At 44.5% G+C, this 23,508-nt stretch overlaps 2 protein-coding genes across 2 annotated transcripts; both read left to right on the top strand.

The window, feature by feature from the left end:
- The first annotated feature begins 676 nt into the window (after positions 1-676).
- On the top strand, positions 677-16,582 carry lrrc45 (leucine rich repeat containing 45). Its single transcript, XM_070926923.1, has 18 exons — positions 677-905; positions 1,246-1,307; positions 1,410-1,480; positions 2,073-2,251; positions 2,681-2,809; positions 3,101-3,213; positions 3,863-3,921; positions 4,153-4,230; positions 4,791-4,926; positions 5,304-5,381; positions 5,463-5,574; positions 5,705-5,775; positions 5,892-5,984; positions 6,797-6,889; positions 8,881-9,054; positions 9,649-9,796; positions 9,925-10,181; positions 16,550-16,582. Exons 1-17 carry the CDS (start codon positions 677-679, stop codon positions 10,119-10,121), a joined length of 2,022 nt encoding a protein of 673 aa, XP_070783024.1. The 3' UTR covers positions 10,122-10,181; positions 16,550-16,582.
- On the top strand, positions 13,214-21,248 carry rac3b (Rac family small GTPase 3b). Its single transcript, XM_070926924.1, has 6 exons — positions 13,214-13,248; positions 16,550-16,621; positions 18,535-18,652; positions 19,197-19,259; positions 19,823-19,982; positions 21,118-21,248. The coding sequence occupies exons 1-6, from the start codon at positions 13,214-13,216 to the stop codon at positions 21,246-21,248; spliced, it is 579 nt and encodes a 192-aa protein (XP_070783025.1).
- The last annotated feature ends 2,260 nt before the right edge of the window (positions 21,249-23,508 follow it).

The following is a 23,508-nucleotide window of genomic DNA, read 5'->3' as shown; positions in this document are numbered from 1 at the left end:
ACATGTAATTGTACCCAGCAGCAGTTATTTCATTGAATTTGATGCTTTTGTGTCACGCTGCTTGCTTCCGCCAACTAGCTAGCGTTAAAATAACGGCCAAATCAGCTCTTTAAGTTTACATTTCTTATTAATATGCTGTGCTTCTTAGGTTGGATGTTGCCGAATTGAAGAGGTGATTCTGGTTAGATTTTCCTCTTTATGTTACGGAGTATGTGTTTTTGTCGAAATCATAAGCCATTCCAAACTGTTAACGTTAAAGTTTCAGTTGTTTTTGTTACTTTCAGCAGCTAGTTGAGATTTTCTAATTCACTAGATATACTTCATTGATGCTGGTAGCCATCATTAATGGATCAGAGATTTATTACATTTAATAAAGTATTATTAAAATATAAAATGTCATAAAATAATGAGAAATGCCCATCATGATTTCCTAAAGGCCAAAAAGCTAGGCTTTTTTTTCTTCTTTTTTTTGGCTTTTTTGCTTGAAAAATGACTTGAAGGATTAATCAATTATAAAAATAGTTGCATTCATTTTCTGTGGATGGAATAATCATCTAATAATTTCATCCCTAGTCTGTAACTTCAGCCTTTTCTTCTACAGTCACAACAGGGAAGAAGAAAGGAGTGAAGACAGCGTTGTACATCTCAGATGAAAAGGAGAGGCCCGTGACGCAGAATGGAGGATTTCAGGCGGACGTACCTGGGTCTGTGTAAAGAGGAAGGTGTGGAGCCTCAGGAGAGTGTTGTGGCTCAGCTCCGGGAGGGCAGGGCTGCTCAGGGCTCCAGACTGGACCTGAGTGGACAGAGCCTGTCTGCAGATACCTGCTCTGTGCTGGCCAGGGCCTTCCAAAAAGATACTGTCTTCACGGAGGTCTTGCTCAGTGACTGCATGCTCAGCGAGGAAGGTGTGTAAGTCTTAAGATCAACAAACAGCCTATATGTAGCCTTGGTGCTCTAGTGCAGTGGTTCCCAACCTGGGGGTCGCCAAAGCTCCACAGGGGGTCGTCAGTGTATATACAATGGTAAAATAGGGGTCCCTTAAGAAAAAGATTGGGAACCACTGGTCTAGTGAGGATTGGGGGCAGCAGGATGGTGTATGTGGGACTGGGTCAAAATAAGGGAATAAGAGATATCAGACTTTGGATACACACCCAATACTTTCACATACTTTCATGGGATTTGATGACAATGAGCGTAACATCATGTATAACAGTGTCCGCTGTCATGCTTGTGTGTGACTCTCAGGTGCCAAAGTACTTCTGACTGGACTGTTTGGCAACACAACTGTAAAAGTCCTGGATCTGAAGGTAACACCTGCCAAATTAGACCGTCCACATTCTCAGACACAAACAGATGTTATTTCATGAGACGTGTATCGTTGGTTGGTTGATGCAAAACACTGTTCGCAGGGGAATAACCTGAGATCGACGGTGGCTGAGGTGTTGGGAAGGCTGTTGGCACGTAACAAGCATCTCCGTAGGTGAGAATTATGCTCTCCACGGGAGAATATTTTCAGCACACGTATTTTTCAAGCGTAAAAATCTGGTTGTTATGTCCGCTGGAGTCTTTTTAGCGTGTGATGTAATTTGAGTTTCATAAATGATCAAATAAATCATATGAATTTGGACAAAATGATATATATTGTTGCAATTTATTTGCAGATTTTTGATTTTTGGCTCCTCACAGAAAGATGGTTGAATTGTTTTTATTACATTCATATTATAATCATATTTTCAGACATGATCTTAATGTAGTCACTTTAGGTGGAGTTACCTTAAAGAAGTGCAGAAGTCATCTGTCGGCGGTTGGCCGTGTGCTTCACATACAGCCCATTGCCGTGCAAAGAAACATGCGTCTATTAATAAGATACATGATGCGGCCAATATTGATTATGCTCAAGAACTCAAGAATGTCAGTCCTGCTTGCACATGTCCGGCTATGTGTGGTGTAACCATAGACTGTATATAAAAATGACATGACAAATGACTTGACAGCTTGGACTGGTCAGAAACGTATTTACACTGCCCCCATTAATGCGTGATGCTTAAAACTTGTAAATGCTGTGCGTGCAGGCTGGTGTTGGAGTGGAACGCTTTGGGGGTGTGGGACGAAGCCTTCGCTCTCTTCTGCGAGGGTCTGGCCTCCAACAGCATGCTGACGCAGCTGGACCTGCGCAACAACCAGATCAACCACCACGGAGCATCCGAGCTGGCTCAGGCACTCAAATGCAACAACGCGGTGGAAGTGCTAGGTGACACACAATAAAACATGGCCGCTTCACTCTCTAGGTGTATAAGAATCTGTTGAACATTAAGTGACATGAAGACAAACTTCTCTAATCGCTCATAGGCTAATATGGAACTTCCCAAGTAACAGCCAAGGGGCATTATTGCAACATTTACTAATTGTTATAAACAAACAAATACATTCCCAGTGTGGATCCATTTATTGTCATTGTGAATTAGAAAATGCAACCTGGCACCGTATTGCGGGCTTGTCTGATCACATGATCCTCAGCAACCAGTGGCATACAGAGAAACCATGCCCGTAGTCTACTGATATGAAAGTATGTTTTTGAGGTTAACAAACGCGTCGAATTATGATCCAATCCACAACTTTTGAGTGGTAAAACCAGATTCTTGCTGCATTTCTGGTCTATATTTCCTGACTCTGTTCACAGATCTGAGGTGGAACAACATTGGTCTGCTGGGTGGCAGGTCTCTGCTAGAGGCTCTGCAGAAGAACAAGAGCATAGTGCAGCTGGAGATGGCAGGGAACAACATACCTAGCGATACTCTCAAAGCACTCGGTAAGCTGCGAGCGTTTGTGTGTGTGTGTGTGTGTCAGTACTTCTTGTTTTAACTTATTTGTATAAAGTAAGTTGTTGTTTGTACATTATTTGTGTGTTTTTTTACACCTCTCATTACTGGGAAAGTATTCGACCTACTGTAATATGGACTTGAATGTGATATTCATTATCACTCAGTGACACCCGTTAACATGCACACCGTACCGTCCTCCGCCCTGGACCCATGTTTCTCTCTCTCTCTCTCTCTCTCATCACTCTTTACCTTTTGCTCCTGTTGTTTAACCTTTTCAGAGCAGAGCACGGGGCACAACTCGGACAGGCAGTCCACCCTGAGAGAGAGCCGCAGCAGGACCCAAGTCCTCAGCAAAGAGATTTGTACACTGAAGGAGGAGAGGGGCCGGCAGGTAACCCTCACACCAAAGAAGGAAACCATTCTGATGCATGAACAGGAACACAAAAAACTGTGAGGTCGACATTTTGGGCTTTTAGTGAAGTGTCAACTATTAGATGGATCGTCATGACATTTTGTGTAGTTATCCATGATGCCCAGAGGATGAATCCTAATGGCCTTGGTGATCCCCTGGCTTTTCATCAAGTGCCTACCGGCCCCAACTCAATGTCTCACGTGCCTCAGGCGACCAGGTCCCGACTGTCCTGGCGGTCGCAGGTTGTCGCTGGACAAGGCGCTTATATTGTGGCAAGAGATTAACCAGGTTGTGATCAGACCTGCCAAGTGTGGGGGAAGGGCAGCGGAGCTTGTTTGACATTAGCATGCATAAATCCAGTGTTTTGTATTGTCTCTGGTGGGGGCACTACACAAACTGTGTGAGGTTCATTAGGGTGTTGGCAAGAGCCATGTGATTAAAGTCGCCATGAAGGCACTGAGGCGTTGCGTCTGGAGCTTGGCTGTGATGGAGCGGATGACATCACAAGCCTGCGCCACGTCGGCCGAGGGTGTAAACTTTCTGTGACGTGTACACGCAAGATTTTAGGTTTTACAGATTTAGGATAACGTGTGTGGTGATGACTGCGGTTGTTCTCCCTCTCTTTCAGTTCCTAAGCCTGATGGGAACCATAGACAAGCAGAGGGAGGAGATGGGACGCTCCAACAGGTGAGTTATAATAGCTTTATAACTGAGAGGCACAACGTCCCCATCAGCCTTTAACCCTTTATATTTGCACTGGAGAGGAAATAACTCCAGGGAGATGTCGATTATTATTTGTGTTTTGGCAGCACATATTTTTTTTACTATGTTAATACGTATAACAATCACTTCAAAAATCTAATTTTGTATCCATACCCTCATGGCAATGACCTCCTCACCTCTTTTGTCTTTGGTTAGGTCCACCTCCTCTCAGATAGGCCAACTCCAGGAAGCTCTGAATGAGAGGAAGTCAGCTGTCAATTCTCTCACTGCCAAGTAAACATTTCATTTTGCTTATTATTTTCCATATGAACAAAATGAATATGTGTGGGTATTGTGTGTAATATAAGTTACTCTTAATAATTTCTCTAATTTCAAGGTTGTATGAATGACTACAGTATATACGCCCGTCTCTTTTATGTCTCCCCTCTTAGTTATGTCTCCCTCTTTTATGACATAAACGCCTCTGCGAAGCTCACGCGACATCTACGGCGGCCTAAACTCAGCCCTCCTGAAACACTATTACATACAAAATATTTAATCAGGCAGTTCGAGGGGCAGCTATTATTAGTCACTGAAGGTTCTCAGGTACACAGACGGCTGTAGCCAGAAGCTTATATTCATTCACTTGACCCATATAATGTTATGAGCTCTTTCGGGTAGGGAAAAGTGACAGGAGACGCACGCTTAAACATGTCTTAAACAGTCTATCTTATTCTCGCGTGCATTAGACGTCTTTTCACCTTCAAGTCATGCGCTGCCCACTCGTATTCCTTAAAGTGCAGTGAGAAGCGCATGCGGAAACTCTGATCGCACGGTGCTGTGATGTCGTGCAGGCTGCAGATGACGGAGGCTGCCCTCGCCCTCTCTGAGCAGAAGAACCACAACATGGGAGAGCTGCTCACACGAGTGAAGGCGGAGAAAGAAGAACAGAGGGATCGACAGAGCAGAGAGAGGAAGAAAGAGCGAGAGGTACAGCTGGGAGGAGGCAGCACCGCAAAACACAAAAGTCTTTTCACTTCGGTTTTTACATCCACAAATCACCAATTCACTCATGGACCTAGCCAGTATGGCTGAAATCAACCACGTGACGCTAAGAGCATCTCTTTGGTAACAGCATACAGCCTAACACGACAAACGCGTGTAGAATCACATCAAAGTCAAGGTTCCAAAAACTACAATAACTGGTCTGTCTGTTCCCAACTACAGTCAGCTCAGAGGCAGTGACCCGAACAGCGGAATTCTGCCAAGAACTAGCACATTATGACACAAGTTGTCAAAATCATTCAAATGTGTGCTGAGATATTTGTGTCACAAATGAATGCACCTCGCATGTCTCCATCCTGTAGGACGGTGCGCTCAGAGAGGGCAAACTCCTCAGGGAGATCCAAAACCTGACCGACGCCGATGTCCAACTCAGGAACAAAGTAAGACTAATGTTCAGGACGGTGCGAATTTGTTAGCGGCGCTGTTGGCGCGTGAGCCTGATGTCCGTGTGTGTTCGTCAGGTGGAGGAGATGGAGTGCAGGTGTAAGTCTCAGCAGCAGCAGGTCTTCGAGCTGAAGCAGGAGCTGACCAACAGCACGGCGGAGCTCAGGCTGCGACTTGCGCAGGCAGAAGGTAACACACACTGACAGAACACACACACACACACACACATATGCAGTTTAATTACAGATACAGAAAGAGAATGTCATTCTTCTCACATGAAAGCCAGTAGAGATTTCTTTTATTGTCTCCCCTCCGACAGACCGCCTGGAAACAGAGAAGCGAAGGTACAAGCAAACTCTGGAGGATATGGACAGTCTGCGCCAAAAGGAGGTGCTCTCAGGGAAACTTTTCTTCAACATGTATAGACACATATATAGGCAGTTTATTGTTGTTGTTGTTATTTCCCTCTTCAGCATGGTTTACTAAAAGTTGAAATGTCTGTACAGGTGGAGCATGTGAATCGACATCTAGAAGAGAGCGAGAGAGCTCTCCAGGAACGCATCTTCAAGCTGGAGGGACAGCGGATACAACTGGAAGAGGTCAGAGTTTAGAGTATCCACGTTCCAGAGTAACTGCTAATAACTCGTGGTCACAGTAGCTGATGTAGCTGATGTTTGTTTCTGACGGTAGAATGGACAGACAGCGAAGACAACGTTAAGGAAACTCAAGAAAGACACTGACGTCTGCTGCTACACTTCAAGAAAGATCACACGTCTAACAGAGACAAACGATCACTGCGGCTGCGGGATTCATAACCTTCATGCTTTCCAAAATATTCAAGGTTTTACAGGACATTCCCCCCCCCCCCGTTAAAAAGACAAATGGAGGGAATGTCCAAAATCTCAAAACGTTCAAAGTTTCTCAACTGTTAACTGCTCATTCATGCTTTTCAGTTAGAAACTCCATTCAAACATCAAAATGTTCCACATCTTCCACACCTTCTGGGTATTATTCAACTTTAAAATCCCGTCCAAACTTTTCAAAAATATGCAAGCAGCTGGGGCTCAATGTCAAAGACGCAGTGAAGGCTGTATTTCTGGAACCACGGAAGTTATTACTTTCCCTAACTGTATTTTTACAGTTCAGTTATTCAAATCCACAAGTTGGTTTCTCTTTCCAAGCTGGGAATTTCCCACTTCTCCTGTCAGGCTGGGGGGTGAATATAGAACCTTAGCGCTTGGGATTTGAATTATAAAACTGTCATTTCTACAGAATGAAATTGCAGCGAAATGAATTATTACTCCTCATTGCGGTTTGGATCTTCAGGAACACCTTCAGCGCGGCGTGAGAAGCACTCCAGTCTGCCTGTCCTCTTAATGTCATGTCATGTTGTAATGTCCATCTGTTGCAGGAACTGAGTAAAGCTAAAGCAGCGAGTGTGACGGAGAGGGCCCAGGCTGAGGAGGAACTGGGAAGAGTGCGAGCTCAAGCGCGTCTGGAGGAGGTGGGTTTAAAAAAAAAAAAAAAAAATGTTACCGCATGTACATTTACACGTGTTCATTGGCAGACATTTGTCTAAAGTTGCATACAAATGTGACCGCAGTCCAAACCTGAGTGGATAATAAGTGCCGCAACACCATTCCCTGTCCCACCTGACATGAGCACCACAAGTAGGGATGGGGTTCCATAGCATTTGATCAAATCTGAATCCTTTTGTATCCCTTATTGAATGTTATCGAGTTTACCTTGAATTACACAAACAAGTCACAAGCAAGTCGCAAGTTTCACCACCTCCTGCCGTCACCCCCCTACTTCGCTTACCCCACTACGTTGATTATCTAAGGGGGCAAAAGACTTTGCTAAATAAGGTTAAATTAGCAATATTTTCATTTAAATCAGGAACTATCTACAAATAGACAATTAAAAAAAACTACAAGTCGGAGCAGACACTCACCGCCAGCTCTCAATACTGTGTACTACGGACACCTTTGGGGTGGCACCAAAACAGGATGAGGTTTGATACCCAGTCCTTGTTATGACAGGAATAAAAGATAAAAAAAAGTCCTACAAAGATGTTACAGTTAATCGTGAAAGAATCTGGAAAAGGTAAAGATTATTCTGACTGGAATTATGACTTATTAAAATGAATTTGTAGGTATTTCCAACCTTGCCTTACAGCATAGCCACAGCTATGGTTGGGTATCAATAGCTAATACATGTTTTTCGTAGATACAAGTTCACCCCTCCACCTCCGGTTCTTCCCCAGAGACCCCCCCTTCTCGTTCAGAAACTCCTTTCACTTTAGCCCTGAAGATGAGTAAGGAGAAAGTAAGTGGACGATTTGCGGTGACGGGGCTACATCTCTTCGCTACGGTTGAGTCTCCTCCGTTTAGGCGTGCAAAATGGATTATTGATGTCTGATTATTGACAGCAATATCCGGCAACTTGATATTTTTCTGTGTCGTAGCACGTCAGAATCAGCTGAAAAATATTGGAATCGGAACCGAGATTCAATAAGAACCGTATTCCATAAGCAGAATCGATAAAAAAGAAAAAAACGGGGGCCCATCATCATATTATCATTTAGCAATTATAACAATTATATCTGTAGCTGCTATCCATGCGTACCTTACCTGATGTCATTTTGAAATTCAGCAAAGAAATGATATCTCGGTGTGTGTATAAAATAAAATGGAGTATCTGTATGTTTGCCTATGTTTAAACACTTATATACTTAAATATGCAATTGACACACATATTCAAACAGTATTTTAATTAATTCAAAAGTGAACATCAACACCGAACACTGAGCATCAAACAGGTTTTTGTTTTAAATAAAGACGTGTAAATGGAAAATCTGTTGAAAATGACTATGACCTTTAATGTCTAAAAGGCACCATAAATGAATATTATTACCACTACCGTTTCTCTATATCTCTATGTGGAACTTGCATTGTGCTACTGTATGTTCACCCCTCTCTCTTTCTCTCTCAACCCAACTGGGAACTCTTGGGTCTCTGTAAATAATATTATGAAGAGTCTGGTCTAGACCTGCTCTATATGAAAAGTGCCCTGGGATAACGTCTTTTATGATTTGGTGATATATATAAATAAAATTGAATCATAGCCACCAATACAAATGTGGTCTGTGAACCGTAACGTATCCCTGTCTATCTGTCTGACTGACTGCACTGTCTAAAGGCAGGTAGAACCTTTATTCTGAAGAATACAGCGCCTTTATTTTGAAGAATACAGCGCAAACATAATTGACAGAGCACACTAGCCAATCAGAAGCAAGGGAGCGCTGAAGGCCCACCCACCAATGAAAACAAAAACATTGAGTGGTAAATTAGCTTTGTCCGTAAGAACAGAAAACAAGAAATCGGTTAAAACGTACCTGGAAAGCAGCATTCATACTGAGTGGATAAATCCTGGTGAAATAAAGTTAGTCGTTCTCCGTCATCCTTACATCCGCCTTTTGTTTCCTCTGAGCAGCAGGAGCATGTGTCGTCCCTGGAGGAGAAGCTTCGCTCTGTGCGTTTCACCCTGCAGGAGGTCCAGCTCCACTGCTCCCAGCAGAAGCAGACCATCTCTGAGCTGCAGGCCAAGAACAGCCACCAGAGCATCGAGATGGACGGACTGCGCCGCAGGATAGAGGAGCTCCAGCAGGTCAGGACCCACCAGCTGCCTGCTACACATACATCATTTTAAGTTTAAAACATCTGATAATGATCAAACGTCAAAGACTGAGCAGCTTTCCACCCTCATGAGGTTCGACTCGGACTACCGGCACACCAGTCTTTTCTGTTTTACACGGAGACATGGTTGTCTGAGGATGTAGTTTTTGCTGCATTGGCTCGCGTTCGACCAATCAACGTACACTTACGTCACTCAAGGTTCCTCTTGTGATGGGAGAGCACCTACTCTGAAGTGGGAGCTAAAAAAAAGTCCTTCAAAACAGCGTTCTAAGTTCCCAGTTCTTTGCAGTGTGAACACAATAAAAAGGGGCGCGGTCTTCCAACTGTTCTTAGAACTATGAAAAAGTTGTTTAAAAGGAAATGAATGGCCCTTACTTTGCAACTCTATGAAAGACTGCCAATTGCCTGTGGCGTATCTCTTACCCAGAGCATGTCGGGATGAACCTCAACTGACACTCCTGGCTGCTGTGCAGTGGTATTGTCCGTCTGACGAGCCTCCAGGAGTGACAAATGAGGGGTGTTTGTTGTCATCAAAATGCGTTGAACGGGTGGTGTGTTGTTGCAGGAGCTGTCGGGTAAGGACCAGGAGAAGGTGGCCGAGGTGAGCCGGGTGAGGGTGGAGCTGCAGGAACAGATTGGACATTTACAGGCGGAGAGGACGGCACAGGGAGGACTCAAAGAGAAGATCAGCGCTCTGGAGAGAGAAATGAAAGGTGCACCCTCACTGTTTCTTTCTTTTCTTACCACTTTACAAAAGTTTCTTTTTTCCAAATGCATCATGTTTGAAATCTGAGATATTTTCTTTCATCCCTCTCTGCCTCCGTGGCTTGCTGTCCTGCAGTACTGAGCAGTAACCACAGAGAGGCGCTCCTCGACAAAGAGAGTGAGATATCGTCCATGCTGGAGAAGCTGCGGCTGAAAGAGGCAGAGATCCAAAGGATGAGGGAGGATGAGGCCAACAGAGCCAGCTACCTGCAGAGCGCCATCCTCACCTACGTTCAGGGCTCCCCTCTGGGACACAGCAGCCCCAAGAAATGACCCAGAGACCTCAACCCCTCAGCTTCAAGCCTCTGAGCCCCTCGCTGGGTTCCTGCACAGGTCAGGACAGTCTGAAGGATTAAAAAAAAAAATCATGACTGACACGACAGGAAAACCAGGAGTTTAACAGTAATATGGGGGAAATAAACGGCGCTGGGCAATATGACTGTAATTTTATCACCACCCCGATCTGGTGATAGAGAGGTCTTTGTTCAGTGATTCAAATAGCTCTGGTGCTGTGCCTGTTGACTGTTGTTTCCAGGATTGGTTTGGCTTATTGGCAATAAATACAAAGTACAGCTCAGGATGATGGGAATCTCATTCGTTTTGCAGGTATTTGGTCCCAAAACCAAAACGTTGGACAAAGTGAGACTTTGACCTGATGATGGCGCTAGATGAGAAATCAGAGGATCACCAAAGTCATTAAGATACATCATCTAGGGACCATGAACGTCTGCGCAAAATGTCATGGCAAGATATTTCGGTCTAGACCAAGGTTGTGGACCGCCCCATCAGATGGACGTTGCCATGGCTAGAGCCACGCTGCTATAGCATGGCTGAAAACTACTGGCCCGACATCCAAGACATTTGTCGGTGTCATGGTCCCCAGAGGACAAATGTTGCATGCAAGATATCTTTAGATGAACACAGCACATTAACGAAGGGATGAACGACTCTATAACCTTTCATCTATGGCCACCTTTCGGAGAAAAATCTACATTTTTACCCCCACTGTTAGTGAGGTTCTCAGTAAGTCGTTCATCCAGTCCAACCCTCTCATGTTGTGGGGTGTTTTTTTTGCCTGCTGGATGAGATTATTACCCGGTTTCAGTGTCCGTTTTTTAGTCACACATTAATAGAGTGATGGTTCCAATTCTGTATTCAAGATGTATATTGCACCTCAAAATATCGAAGTGTAAGAAGTGCTACTGCATCTCCACTGTAGTCTTACTTTAAGAAAATATTTGACTTTCACTATCACCCCCCCCCCCCTTATGTCTTCAGCTCTCCCATTAATTAACTGAGATGAACTGTGCTTACAATGAACAATAAATGTTCTCCTCTAGTCTAAACGGATTGAAGGCAGCGTAGCATTGTTGAGTGTTTACATACCAAACGAGATTTGGTTCAAATATGCCTTAATATTGCATCTGTCTCGCCCAGACGTTCTGCCCACCCTCTCCAGCTCAGATGCAGGGAGCAGTAAACTGATTCCCCAAAATGTTATCTGCTGTTTATTATATTTTTCCGAATCAAGTCCAAATTAAAATCTGGATGCAGTCTTTTATGATACAAATTGCCGTTTTTTTATATCTTGACATTGTTACTGTGACTTGTAGATATGTGATGGATATTTGTCATTTTGTTTTATCACGTGTGCTTTTCCCATTTTGCTCCGTTCTCGTTTTAATATCGGTTAAATGCTGTCATTTCTGAAACAAACGCCTCGTGGTCTTTCTTAACGTGTGGGTGATTTAGGGATCGATCTGGAATGGCGTGCCGTTGTATTTAACAGGTAACATGACAGTATTCAGACTGTGCTGTGTTGCTGGGGTGGGGATGTATGAGGTCACTGGGACTTGAAATTACTGCCAAAGAGCCTTAAGTGTCAAGATAGTTCACACACATTTGAAGGATGTGGAACCTTGGTCTACACCGTGGTTCTTGCACTGTATTAGGTGATGATATAGGTTTATTAAGACTAAATGAGGCTAGGGTTTCTTTTTTTAGATTGAAGCTGATTTTAACTGAACTTTGAATATTGATATTTAGTAACTTGAAGTTTGATTAACTTTATGCCCAAAAGTAAAAGGGTTTCCCCCCCATTGTTAGTCAAGTGTACTGATCTAGGAGTGCACCTATCTAAAATGAGAACATTAACAAATAGCCCCCAAAATAACCATATGTTTCCCTTACCCATCAGGTCATTTGAATGTTATTTGTAAGCATACGTTTCTAAATACTGACGACCTTTCCAACGTGGCCTATTAAATCTCCCTCAACGCACAACAACTTTGTGGAAAGTAAAGGAAATAGGTGTTTTGCATACTAAGCAGGTGCAACACATGAGGTACCAGGGGCGCTGAAGATGGAAAATAATTCAAGTAAAATCAAATAAACAACATGAAGAGAGGAATACAGTTTCAGTGCAGTTAGTGATAAATGGCCCCTCATTTATAAAAGGAAAATGAATCAAAGGCACAGGGAAATTAGCAGCTTTGGTCTATAGGCATTCAAGTTATTTATTATTATTAGCAGCACCGCTTCTGTTCCATACCCAACTTAAAGCTACAGTAGGCAATATTATTGAGTTATAATTTTGGTTGAAATAACTCATTTTGAACATTGCATCCCACAATAACATTTAATTGAAGGGCTCCTTTAAATAAAATTGTGTGTGTGAGCACCCGCCCCCCTTTGTATTTAGTCTTAATCTAAAAAGTCTAAAAAAAAAAAAAAAAACTGGAACAGGTCCGAATCAAACAGCCAATCGGTGGTTAGCGAGCGCGTAACTGGCCAATCGCATCGACTCTGCACGAACAAGCGCTTCTACCTTCTCCTCACTGGTCAATATTAGTTATTTCAATCGAAATTATAATTCAATAACATTGCCTACTGCTAGCTTTAAGTGCAATTTTAGAATGCTGCCTTTTTCCAGAATGCTGATTTTTTTTTTTTTCTGACTTCGGATTTTTTGGTATTCTAGGGTTAATCTCAGAAGCTGAGAAACTCAGCTGGCTCTGTTATTCATTATTATTCTATCCACTGCCCAACTGACGTCAAGTGGAAAAGGCTAACGCGTAATGTAGCAGTAATGTGCTCAGTAAAATCATGTAAGCGAAGGCGGAAGTACGCGGAGCGAACCCTGTCTTCCTCTGCTGCTGGGCGTCCCTCTGTTCCGCGCTCTGTCCCTTTAAACACACTCGGCACTTTCCGGAGTCGTTCGGCGCTGTTCGCCACGACCCCCTTTTTTTTTTTTTTTTTTTACTGCGGCTCCATCGCCGAGCGGACTGGCCCGCTGCTCTCATCCGTCGGATCCATCGAAGCACCACCAGCGCCGGTTCCCCTGGAAGCCTCCAGCTCCTGTACAAATGCAAGCTATCAAGTGCGTGGTGGTCGGCGACGGGTAAGAAAGAGCACGCTCACAGACAAACACGACGCCAGCACATTTTCTCCTGTGGGTATTCCGTGGAGCGTCCACGGGTGGATGGATGATGGGGAGGATGCTATGTTAGAGAAAAGGGGCTGGGGCTCACTGATTTTTTTTTTTTTTTTTTTTCGGTCGCCCCTTGTTTTCTGTGGTCTGTGCTCCCCCCCCCCCCTCCCACTCGGTGTTCGGTGGGTCCCCTCAGTTATCTGCTTCGTGGTTGAATTTGGTTTGATCGCGTCGTGGCCTCCCGGTTCATTGCGAGGGTTGGAGCGGGGCGCCTGCGGGATGCTATGCGGGAACACCTACACGCCTCGTAGGCCACTGGAGGCAGGCTGAAGTGCTGATGCACGCTAAGGAATTTGTGGCCCTGTCAGTGGCAAGCAGGCCCCGCTGCCCTAATTCTGCTCACACCGTGCCTTTTCTTACTGCATCCGCATCCCATTCTGCTGCACGAATGGGGTTTTCTTCCTTTCTGTTTTTTATTTTATTTTTAATCTTAATGGCCGTTGCCAGGTGTAAGATTAAGGCCAGGAAAAATGAGCTCTGACATTTTATGTCAAAAAAAAAGCAAAAAAAAAAAGCCATAAATTGAAGTCAGATGTTAAAGGATTAAAGTCAGACTTCTGAAACGAACCAGTTTTGACTTTAAATGAAAACTTTAGGATGCTTTTCCAGAGGAGAGAGAGAGAGAGAGAGAGAGGACTCTATTGTGGGCATCTGGGCATTCAAGTTATTTATCATTAGCAGCATCGTCTCTCTTCTATACCCAATTTAAAGAAAACTTTAGGATGCTTTTCCAGAATTTGGACTCTTTAATGAATCTCAGAAGTCTAAAAAAAAAAAGAAAAAGATTGCGGTCTTAATGCCCCCCTCATATAGTGGAGCTGTATATCACAGATGATATGTGCAGAAGGAGATTATTGGGAATTCTGAAATGTCATGAACTGCTTGAAAGGGCATTCCTCCGATTTCAAACATCAAGCTCCCTTTGCTCCTCATGGAGGGGCGTGGGGGGGGGGGGGGGGGGCTCTGGGAGCATTCTGAAGTCTGAAAAAAAGAACCCAGATGATGTCATCAGGGTTATATCTCAGCATGGGGCTTGGAGCCACAACTTCATAACAAAAGGCGGGGGAACCTAAAGGTGCACTCAGACTAAATGCGAATAGCAGGTTTTTGCTTTTATTCGCACAAACTTGTGTGTTTTTATCCACCGCAAAAGCCACATGTGTAGCTAGCTAGCAACATTCATATTTTATGTGTGTGTGTGTGTGTGTGTGTGTGTGTGTGTGTGTGTGTGGAGCGTACCTGCTCTGTGTTTGCCGATGGAGACAAAATCCCTCCCCTTCCGGTGGACCACCATAGTCCATATATTCACACGGCGGCCATTTTCCTCTGGACATCGCGCTCAGGGTGGGAAGCTCAGATGCTGCTTATCATGTTGGTGGTCCATGTTGCAAGTCGTATATATAAACGCAGGGAATCTGACCAATCATGATGGATCGGCAACTGAAAAGACAACAGATAGCGAAAATCCAGAGGGACATCGGGCCATATTTCAAGCTACAACAACGTATTTGATAACCTATTAGTTACCGTTTGACAACAACTAACGGTAACATCACCGTTTATACGACTTGCAACCTGCAGCACAACAGCACGGGCGAGTTAACGGCGAGAGACAAATCGTTTGAATTGTGCCACAAATTCAACAAATCAATTTAAAAGATCATTTTGCGAGGCAAGAAAGTTGCAGTTTGTGGTAAAACTGTTGGGAGTATAAGACCGCGAGAATACTTCATTAGAAAGACTACGCGCCCAAAAGTCACGGAACTTAACTTTTTCTGCCAAGTGGCGCCCATGTTGGTTTCACGCAAAACGAACTGAACTGGCACTTTACCACCTTTACGACACACCGCGACTCTCTCGCGACTTGCGAAATGATCTTTTAGATCGTCGGACGTCGCGCGTGTGTGAGATTCGTGGCACAATTAAAACAGGATCAAAACATTTTGGTTTCTCGCTGTAAACTGCCATACATATTTTATTTTTTTTTTCACCTGATCTTATCCGCACCCTGGGAGTTTATGTTTGTGTTCGACCCAAACGGCCAATGTAGGTCTTTTGCACAGCAGACCTTTTGACATGTGGCGGCAGGAAAAAGCACAGGTGTAAATGAATGACGGCTGAATTCCATTTAGCTGCTTCACTTTCAGGGTTCCGGTGTTGCTCGTGCTCGTTCACTGTGACGCTGTCGTGGTTTTCCGAGCTATTAGTAACACCTGTGTCCTTCCTACCATAGCTGCTGTTGGAAAGGCCCACGGTATGCGCCAGCTGCACAGACGTTAGCTGCGGCTAGCTAGCAAAGTACGCACTGACCATGCACGTGGGGACCATCTGTGTGCGTTTGTGTAACCGCTCAGACTCTCCAGCTCTTCTGTTATTTTCCTCCAGTCTCTCTCCTTTTCCTCTCGTCTCCACACATTCATGTCATCCCGAGCAAACTTGCATCCACCTGCGTTTTTACAGTTGATGTTGATGTGCGACAGAATGGGAACTGTGGACGGTGGGGGGGGAAGTCATTTTGTGTGTTTTGTGGTAGTAAAAGTCACGCTCATTTCTACAGTAGACTCAATCGTCAGCACTAAAGATGGGCAACTGTGTCAGAAAAGATCTGGTTCTTTGATTTAAAAAAAAAAAGAAAAAAAAAAAAGCCAAAGATACCAGACGCAACCACGATCAACATCGTATGACAGAGCTGGAAATCCTCATCTGTGCGCTTGCCAACAACATTTTGGCCAGATAGTCATTTTACAGTTAGCCAGAGGCTCCTCCCACTGTGATCTATAAAATGATCTTCACTCTGAACACACTTTGCACACAAACTCTCGCTGCTTCGTGCGTGAGTACGCAGCCAATACCCATCCACGCCACCACCGAACTGGGTGGCATCCTGCGGCTTGTGTCGGTACAGTACAGTATAGGGGGTGGGGGGGGGGGGGCGGGGGACGGGGTGTTATGTGTACAGCAGCCTGTCCATGTGAGTGAGAGCGTGAGTGAGTGTGTGGGGGCTACCGTGTCCCTCAGGCAACATGAATGTAGGCCAGTGTCTGTGTGGCACAGTAAAAGGGTAGCAGCCTGCCTTCACACTCACACACACACACACACAGTCAGGCAGACACACGTACACACAGTCAATACAGAATTTGTTTTTTTTTTTGTATTGTAAACTGTACTATAAATGTATGCTCGTGTGTCCTCTGCTGTCCCTCTCCCCCAGGGCTGTGGGTAAGACCTGTCTGCTGATTAGCTACACCACCAATGCCTTCCCCGGTGAATACATCCCCACTGTGTGAGTAAACCACACACTGCACCCACACTCTCTCACAGCTATTTGATGTAAGCAGTGGTTTCACATCACAGGACCATAGCTTCATTTAGGGTGGAGTGCTGTGATAGTACATACATATATATATATTATAGCGCGGCAGTTCTCAATTTAATATCTCTGGATTAGACCATAGTAGGCAATACTGTGAACAAGACTGACTTGTGGTAATATTGATTTCTCTATAAGAATTTTTTGCATCAGTGCTTTGGTTCGTCAGGTACTTACTGGATTAGTCATGGGGTGCTGCAGGAATGAGTCCTAAAATCCAGTTCCCTCGTCTGGAAGTCAGTGGGTTTTTTTGGTTAGATGTAATGAAATAAGGTCTGTGGTTAACACAAGCTGAAGAGATTTACACGTTTTGTTCTACGACATAAAATACGTCAGTAGATACCCCCCCCCCCCCCCCACTCGTGAATTATGAAGCTTTTACGTGTCTTTAAAAAAGGCGGTTGCTAACAAGCGGCTCAATGAGACTACAGAGGTCGTCGCGGACATTAACGTCTTCATGCCGAACACGGAAAGTCATCTACTCACTAGTCCGCCTTTACAGCCTCGATGTGTTTATACTCTATATCTATCTGTCTATATATCTATATCTATCTATATTTTCTTCAGAGTGAAGCTTAGTGGTGGTGACGTTGAAGTAATTCCTTTATAGCCTAACGTTAGCTTTTTTACTTCTGGCGATTCCATTTACGCTTCAAAAATCCTAAAAGTGGTGTTCATTAGTGAAGATTATCTCGCTGAACAAAAACGTGTAAGTTTCATAAACTTTTGTTTTGCCACAGAGTTTATTTTCTGCAATAATCCAAAATCACCAGGGCGATGCTAACTTCCGGGTTTGCCTACAAAAATACGTCATCCCTGCAGCGCTCTATTTTAGCTATTAAGTTAAAAAAAAAAAAAAAAAACATTCTGGACTCAAGGTTGACTTACTAGCTATTTCCAGAAAGCTGATCCGTATTTTAATTCACCAACTAAGTTGCGTTGCAAAAAAGGCTCAGTTGCCATCACATGCAAGTATGAACCACGTCATAACAAGTACGATATATATGATGGCATATGTTGATATTGCCATGGATGACGTTTTTGACCGCGCTCGGATACGGCCTTGAATGAACAGTAAGGAAATACGCTCATTTACTATCTTGCCAAGAGTTGGATGAGAAGGTCGCTGTCACTCTCGTGTTTGTCCAGTAAAAATAAGAAGCAGCTTGCCTGACTAGACACCAACACCTCTAAAGCTCACTAATTAACAGGTTAGTGAGTTTTTCAACCAAAGTGTAAAAAAAAAAAAACCAAAAAACCCCGCCATCTTGTGGTTTTTAATCGTGGGTTGTGGGCCGGACTATTTCTTGGCCGGAAGCGGCGAATTCCTGGAATCTCCGCAGGTTGCCCTGGCAACATCACAGTGACTCCCAAGAAGTTGCTGCTGCAGGGCAAGAAATGGAGCGTGACCTTTGTGACCTTTGGATAGAGCCAGTCCAGCTGCTTCTAGTCTGTCGGTTAAGCTACGCTAAGCTAACTAAATCTTCTCATCGAAGTCTCAGCAAGCCAAGCGTATATATATTTCCCAAAAGTGTTGCTGTAAATATACTACACCACCTGGTGGCAATCATCAACACGATATATTTTATATAGAGTATTAGCACAGCAAGGTTACGTTTGAAAGCTGCCCTGTAGTAATTTGTGTCTGTGTGATTTAGAATGGGGTTTCCTCACTTTTGGATCAGGGCCGAGAAGTTCTGGTTTTACTGGGTGTTCAGTTCTCTAAACAAATACGTACGGAAATGCAACAAAATCAACAAGGTGTACGCAGCCTCTCTCTCTCTCTTAACTGCATTGTACTCAGTGTAGTGTCCGCCTTCCTGCAGCTTTGACAACTACTCCGCCAATGTGATGGTGGATGGGAAACCAGTGAATCTGGGCCTTTGGGATACAGCAGGACAGGAGGACTACGATAGGCTCAGACCACTGTCTTACCCACAGACGGTATTCAAACCCCTTCCCCCGCAACCACACACACACACACACACACACACTGGCATGCACAGACTCATTACAACTTTTACTAAGTGGAGATTCACACGCGACTAAATAATGAAAACAAAACAAACCAAGTTCTTGATAACTAACTGGGCCGACAGACAAAAGGAACTTGCCGATTGGTTTTTGACATTCCGTTGATACTGTGATATTACAAAATAAAGTGATGACGTTGTTACAAAAGCATGAAAATATCTTGTTATAACGTGAAAAGGGTCTTAGGAGGAGAATAAAGTTTAAACAAAATGGGTTTTTTTGGAATAGTGGCAGCAATATATATATATATCTTTCATAAACAGTAGATTTTGAATTAAAACAGCTACTACATCAGTCCAGTACAGAAGTGTTAGTGTATAGAAAAAGACTTTTGAAAATTGAGATGGATGAATTTTGTGGCTCCATGTACACACACACACACACACACACACACACACACACACACACACGTAAACCTCGCCTTCAACTAGCCATCTCTCTGGTTCTCTCCCAGGATGTGTTCTTGATATGCTTCTCCCTGGTCAGTCCGGCCTCCTTTGAGAACGTCCGAGCTAAGGTCAGTACGCTGACTGAACGCCACCCCCCCCCACCCCCCTACCCCCCTTTGCCCGAGTCTGACCACAAGGAGGCACATCTATGGCTCATCATACCGCTGATCGACCCCTTCAGACCTCGGCTTAGAACAGCCCCCCCCCCCAACCCGGGGGTTGCAGTGCAGAGGCATTGTTGTGAGGCGAGGTCTGAACGAGGTCCCAACACTCTGCGGAGGGAGGGAGCGTGACAGCCGGCTGTGGTTTGGTCTGCTGAGCATCATGAGATGCTCTCATATGAAATCACACTTTCCTGAAGGCCCGACCTCCCTCTGTAGAGTCCCTGTGCTTCTGCTCTCTGGTAGGATTCTCTCAGCGTGACTATGCCTCCATTGAGACGGATCGATTGAAAACAACTTTTTCTAGCTCCAAAGTCTGTTGAATGTCAGCGTGGAAAGGTTCTTGTCGCTCTGCCTCTGCATCCGGCTAACTGTTCTCTCTCTCTCTCCTCTCTCACTGACTTTGTCCTTTGTATATGCATATGTACACACATGTGTGTGTGTGTGTGTGTGTGTGTGTGGTGCCCCAGTGGTACCCTGAGGTGAGGCACCACTGCCCCAACACACCCATCATCCTGGTGGGCACCAAGCTGGATCTGCGAGATGACAAGGACACCATTGAGAGGCTGCGAGACAAGAAGCTTTCCCCCATCACCTACCCACAGGGCCTGGCTATGGCGAGAGAGATTGGTGAGGCTTGTGTGTGTGTGTGTGCGTGTGTGTGTGTGTGTATGAAGATTTAGTTATTAATGGCCATTTATTTGGGTGAATCAGAAACCCTCATGCAGTAAGGTTGTCAGATATTTGCTGCATTCACATCTCAGCCACGTTTGATCGAGCAACCATACCCAGTTAAGAGCCAGGCGAGGTATCAGACGGGTTCCTATACTCTACGTACACGTCATGCGCCTGCTTAAGAAACCTGCGACTGACTGGCGATTACCTTCAGACCACAGTGGCCTATGATGGAGGAGGCATGCGCTGCAGTTTTTAGGTGGATCTGGCGGCGCCTCAGCTAGCCCGAGGGAGGCTCGAGACCGGGTTCAAGAGCCTTGAGCTCGGTTTAGCGAGCCTCTTTTAGCCCTATAACGTCACTTCAGTTCACGACAGGTCAATTCACACTGTCCATTTCTGCTCTGCCTCCCTGCATTGTCTTTTTAAAAAAGCCTTAATTCTTCATTTAGCCAGAGGAGAAGACGGTGGCACGGTGGCGCAGTGGGTAGCACTGTCGCACGGGGAGGTAAAAGCCGGTTAGAGCGGGTTGGGGGGTTTGACCTCTGTCATATTGTAACACAATGACCAGAACTTTAAGTTAAGGGCTCCGTAGATTCAATGCATCCCTTTAAAATAAAACCCAAGACTCTCAAAAGGTAGAGAAACAGCCGAGCAAGACCGGAGAACAAGCTCACCGCCTCCTTGAGCCGTCAGTCTTGGCTGGTGGAAAAATTAATATTCTGGGGGGGGGGGGGGGGGTAATCCAAGACCCTGTAATGGTGAAAAAAAAAATCTGTATTTTCCACCTTACTTACTTTTCACCTATTTTTCAGTTAGTTGGAAAGACTGAAGTAGATGTCAGAGTGTCAGATTTGGAAAGTTGTTATCGGTCACAGCCCTCCAATTCCGATGTTGGAAAGGTGCGGGGGGGGGGGGTTCAGACGCTGTTAAAGGATGGCCTTAGGAGGCCCTAAGGTGAATGACGTCTGTTTTTAACTGTTTGAACCTTGCTACACTTGAGCACGAGAAGCAGTGTCGCTGAGCGCCATCATGGCGTCCTTCCTTCCTTCCTTCCTTCCTTCCTTCCTTCCTTCCTTCCTTCCTTCCTCAGGGGCCGTGAAGTACCTGGAGTGCTCCGCGCTGACCCAGCGGGGCCTGAAGACGGTATTCGACGAGGCCATCCGAGCCGTGCTCTGCCCTCCGCCCGTGAAGAAGAGGGGGAAGAGGTGCACCATGTTCTGAGGAGGAAACACTGCTATAACACTACACCACATCACCATGAACAACAACCACTACTTCTCTGGATGAGGGGATGAGAGAGAAAAACTAGCGAGAGTGAGTGTGCACTGCTGAGATTGCTTTCTTTATATTGATGTTTTTTCAAAGCGATATTGGTTACAAGACCAGTATTAAATCCGATTTTTTTACCATTACTGAATAGGTTCATAGGTTCTCTGTGAAAGACATCTGACTGTCCACCTACTTTGTACTCATAGAACAACATCAAGTTGCCATGAGGGCTGACAAAGATTTCTATTACTTGTCTTCATACTGCGACATCTCTTCTTTCTCAGCCATGCTTGCTTGAATTAATGCAGTGTTGACTAGGTAGAAAGTGAACTGTGAATACGCCTTCAGGTCTGAAGTTACCCTCAGCTCCTGATCTAAGATCAGCATGCTTCCTGGCATGCACACCGAAATCTGTTGGAACTGACAGTAAAAACAACACACTACTGCCCGCGTTCACTAAATTTCACGAATATAGAGCACGGCGTCTTAAATTTTTGTAGTTTTAGTCCTCATTCCGATCAGTAATAACATTGCACTCGCCAAGTCATTCCCTGAGAAGTCCAACATTTGTACTTAAATCTTGAAGGCCCTGTCTTGTAGAGGGGCCCTGTGCCAAATGTAGAGTTAAGACTTTAAGATATTTCCGTTTTATATTGCATAATCAGTGTATTTAATCAAATGACCACAAATCTGGGGCCAGGTAGTGTTCATTCATTCATTGGACAAATTCAAAGGAATGGGGGTTAATGGGGGTCCAGTGAGGGGTTAAAGCTGGCCAGGTTTCTTGCCCTTTCAGACATCAAATATTACTTTAGCGGGTACAGTGTTATTGATACCGACAGGAGTGATGGGCAAAACTACGAGCGCGCTCCTCTGAAAGATTATATGGAAGCGACGTAGCGTAACTTTGAACTCCAGTGACCCTCATCGCACTTGGCTTTTCTCATTTAGCCTCAATCCTTAAAAAAATGACCTTAGGTTTGGGTGTGAAGGCTCATTCTTGACCTTGTGAATCGTAGTTTAACAAACAAAAAAAAAGAATTCTCATCAGGCATCGGGTCCACTTACCTTGGTTTTTACCGGAGCTCTTGGCCACACCTCGTTGCCCGAAGATGCGTCTGAAAACTGCTATTTACAAGGTCAAGAATTCACCTTCAGGCTCAACTTAATAATATATAAAATAGTCTCAACTTCCTCTTTCTTTCAACCCTATCTCATGGTCTTCATCGACGAAGACTTCTGTGGGTCATTTCACCGGGTCTTCTTTGCTAACGAAGCCGTGTGGTCGAAGGCTCTGGAAAAAGTGAACCCTCGAGTTGCGATCGTTTTCGTCAAACGACCTGAAGTTACTTACCAGCAAACAAACGTTATCCGATCTGCGCTCTTCCCTCTCATGGTGGGGGGGGGGAGAAAAAAAAAACGATCTGTTCCTTGAAAACAGTTGTGTTCTGTCATCTGATCTTAGTCAAGTGTTCTTTGGGTAACTTCATCTAACTGTGAACATGTGACAGATAAGCATGCCAAACACGGGGGCTGTACAACCTTGCTGCCTGAGTTCTGCCTCTGGGGGTGGAGGAGCTTGCATGGGTCTTAAAATATTCTGTCTTAATTTATCCCATTGTTTAGATCTTGTCTCTGTTCCTCTGTGTGTGTGTGTGTGTGTGTGTGAGTGAGTGAGTGAGTGTGTGTGTGTGTGTGTGTCACAGGCGTGTATATGAACGCTGGTGTTTGTGGGGGTGTGTGTGGATGAGCACGCGTCACTATCAGCGAGACAGCTTTTGTTTGACAGTTTGGGGTAGTGCATAAAAGACAGTATTGTTTTAAGCCAAGTTTTTTAGTGTCCAGTTTTTGGTACTATTTCATATTGTATTGTAGTAATACACAAGACTTTTCAACAATCTGTGGGGGCATAAAGAAAGAAAAAAAAAAGGATATTAATGACATCTAGTGATACACAGAATAATCCTTAGAAAAAGGAATGCGTTATGAATATCTATCTACATGTACCTGAATATTTAGCTCTTAAAAACTAAAACAACTCAAACTAAAGGGATTAAACTGTAGTCGCTCATGTTGAAGTTAGAAGTGTTGCTAACAAAGTGTACAATAAAAAGGGGCCAATCTTTGTGCAGTTTGTCGTTGTGGCAAACGGTGCCGACGGCACCTTTTATGAAATGCATTTCTGTATGGTCGCAAGGCCCGCGGTGTGTCT

Source organism: Enoplosus armatus, chromosome 20 (genome assembly GCF_043641665.1).
Source record: "Enoplosus armatus isolate fEnoArm2 chromosome 20, fEnoArm2.hap1, whole genome shotgun sequence".
Classification (NCBI taxonomy): domain Eukaryota; kingdom Metazoa; phylum Chordata; class Actinopteri; order Centrarchiformes; family Enoplosidae; genus Enoplosus; species Enoplosus armatus.
Note: the sequence above shows the minus strand (reverse complement) of the source record. Positions and strands in the feature narration are given on the sequence as shown.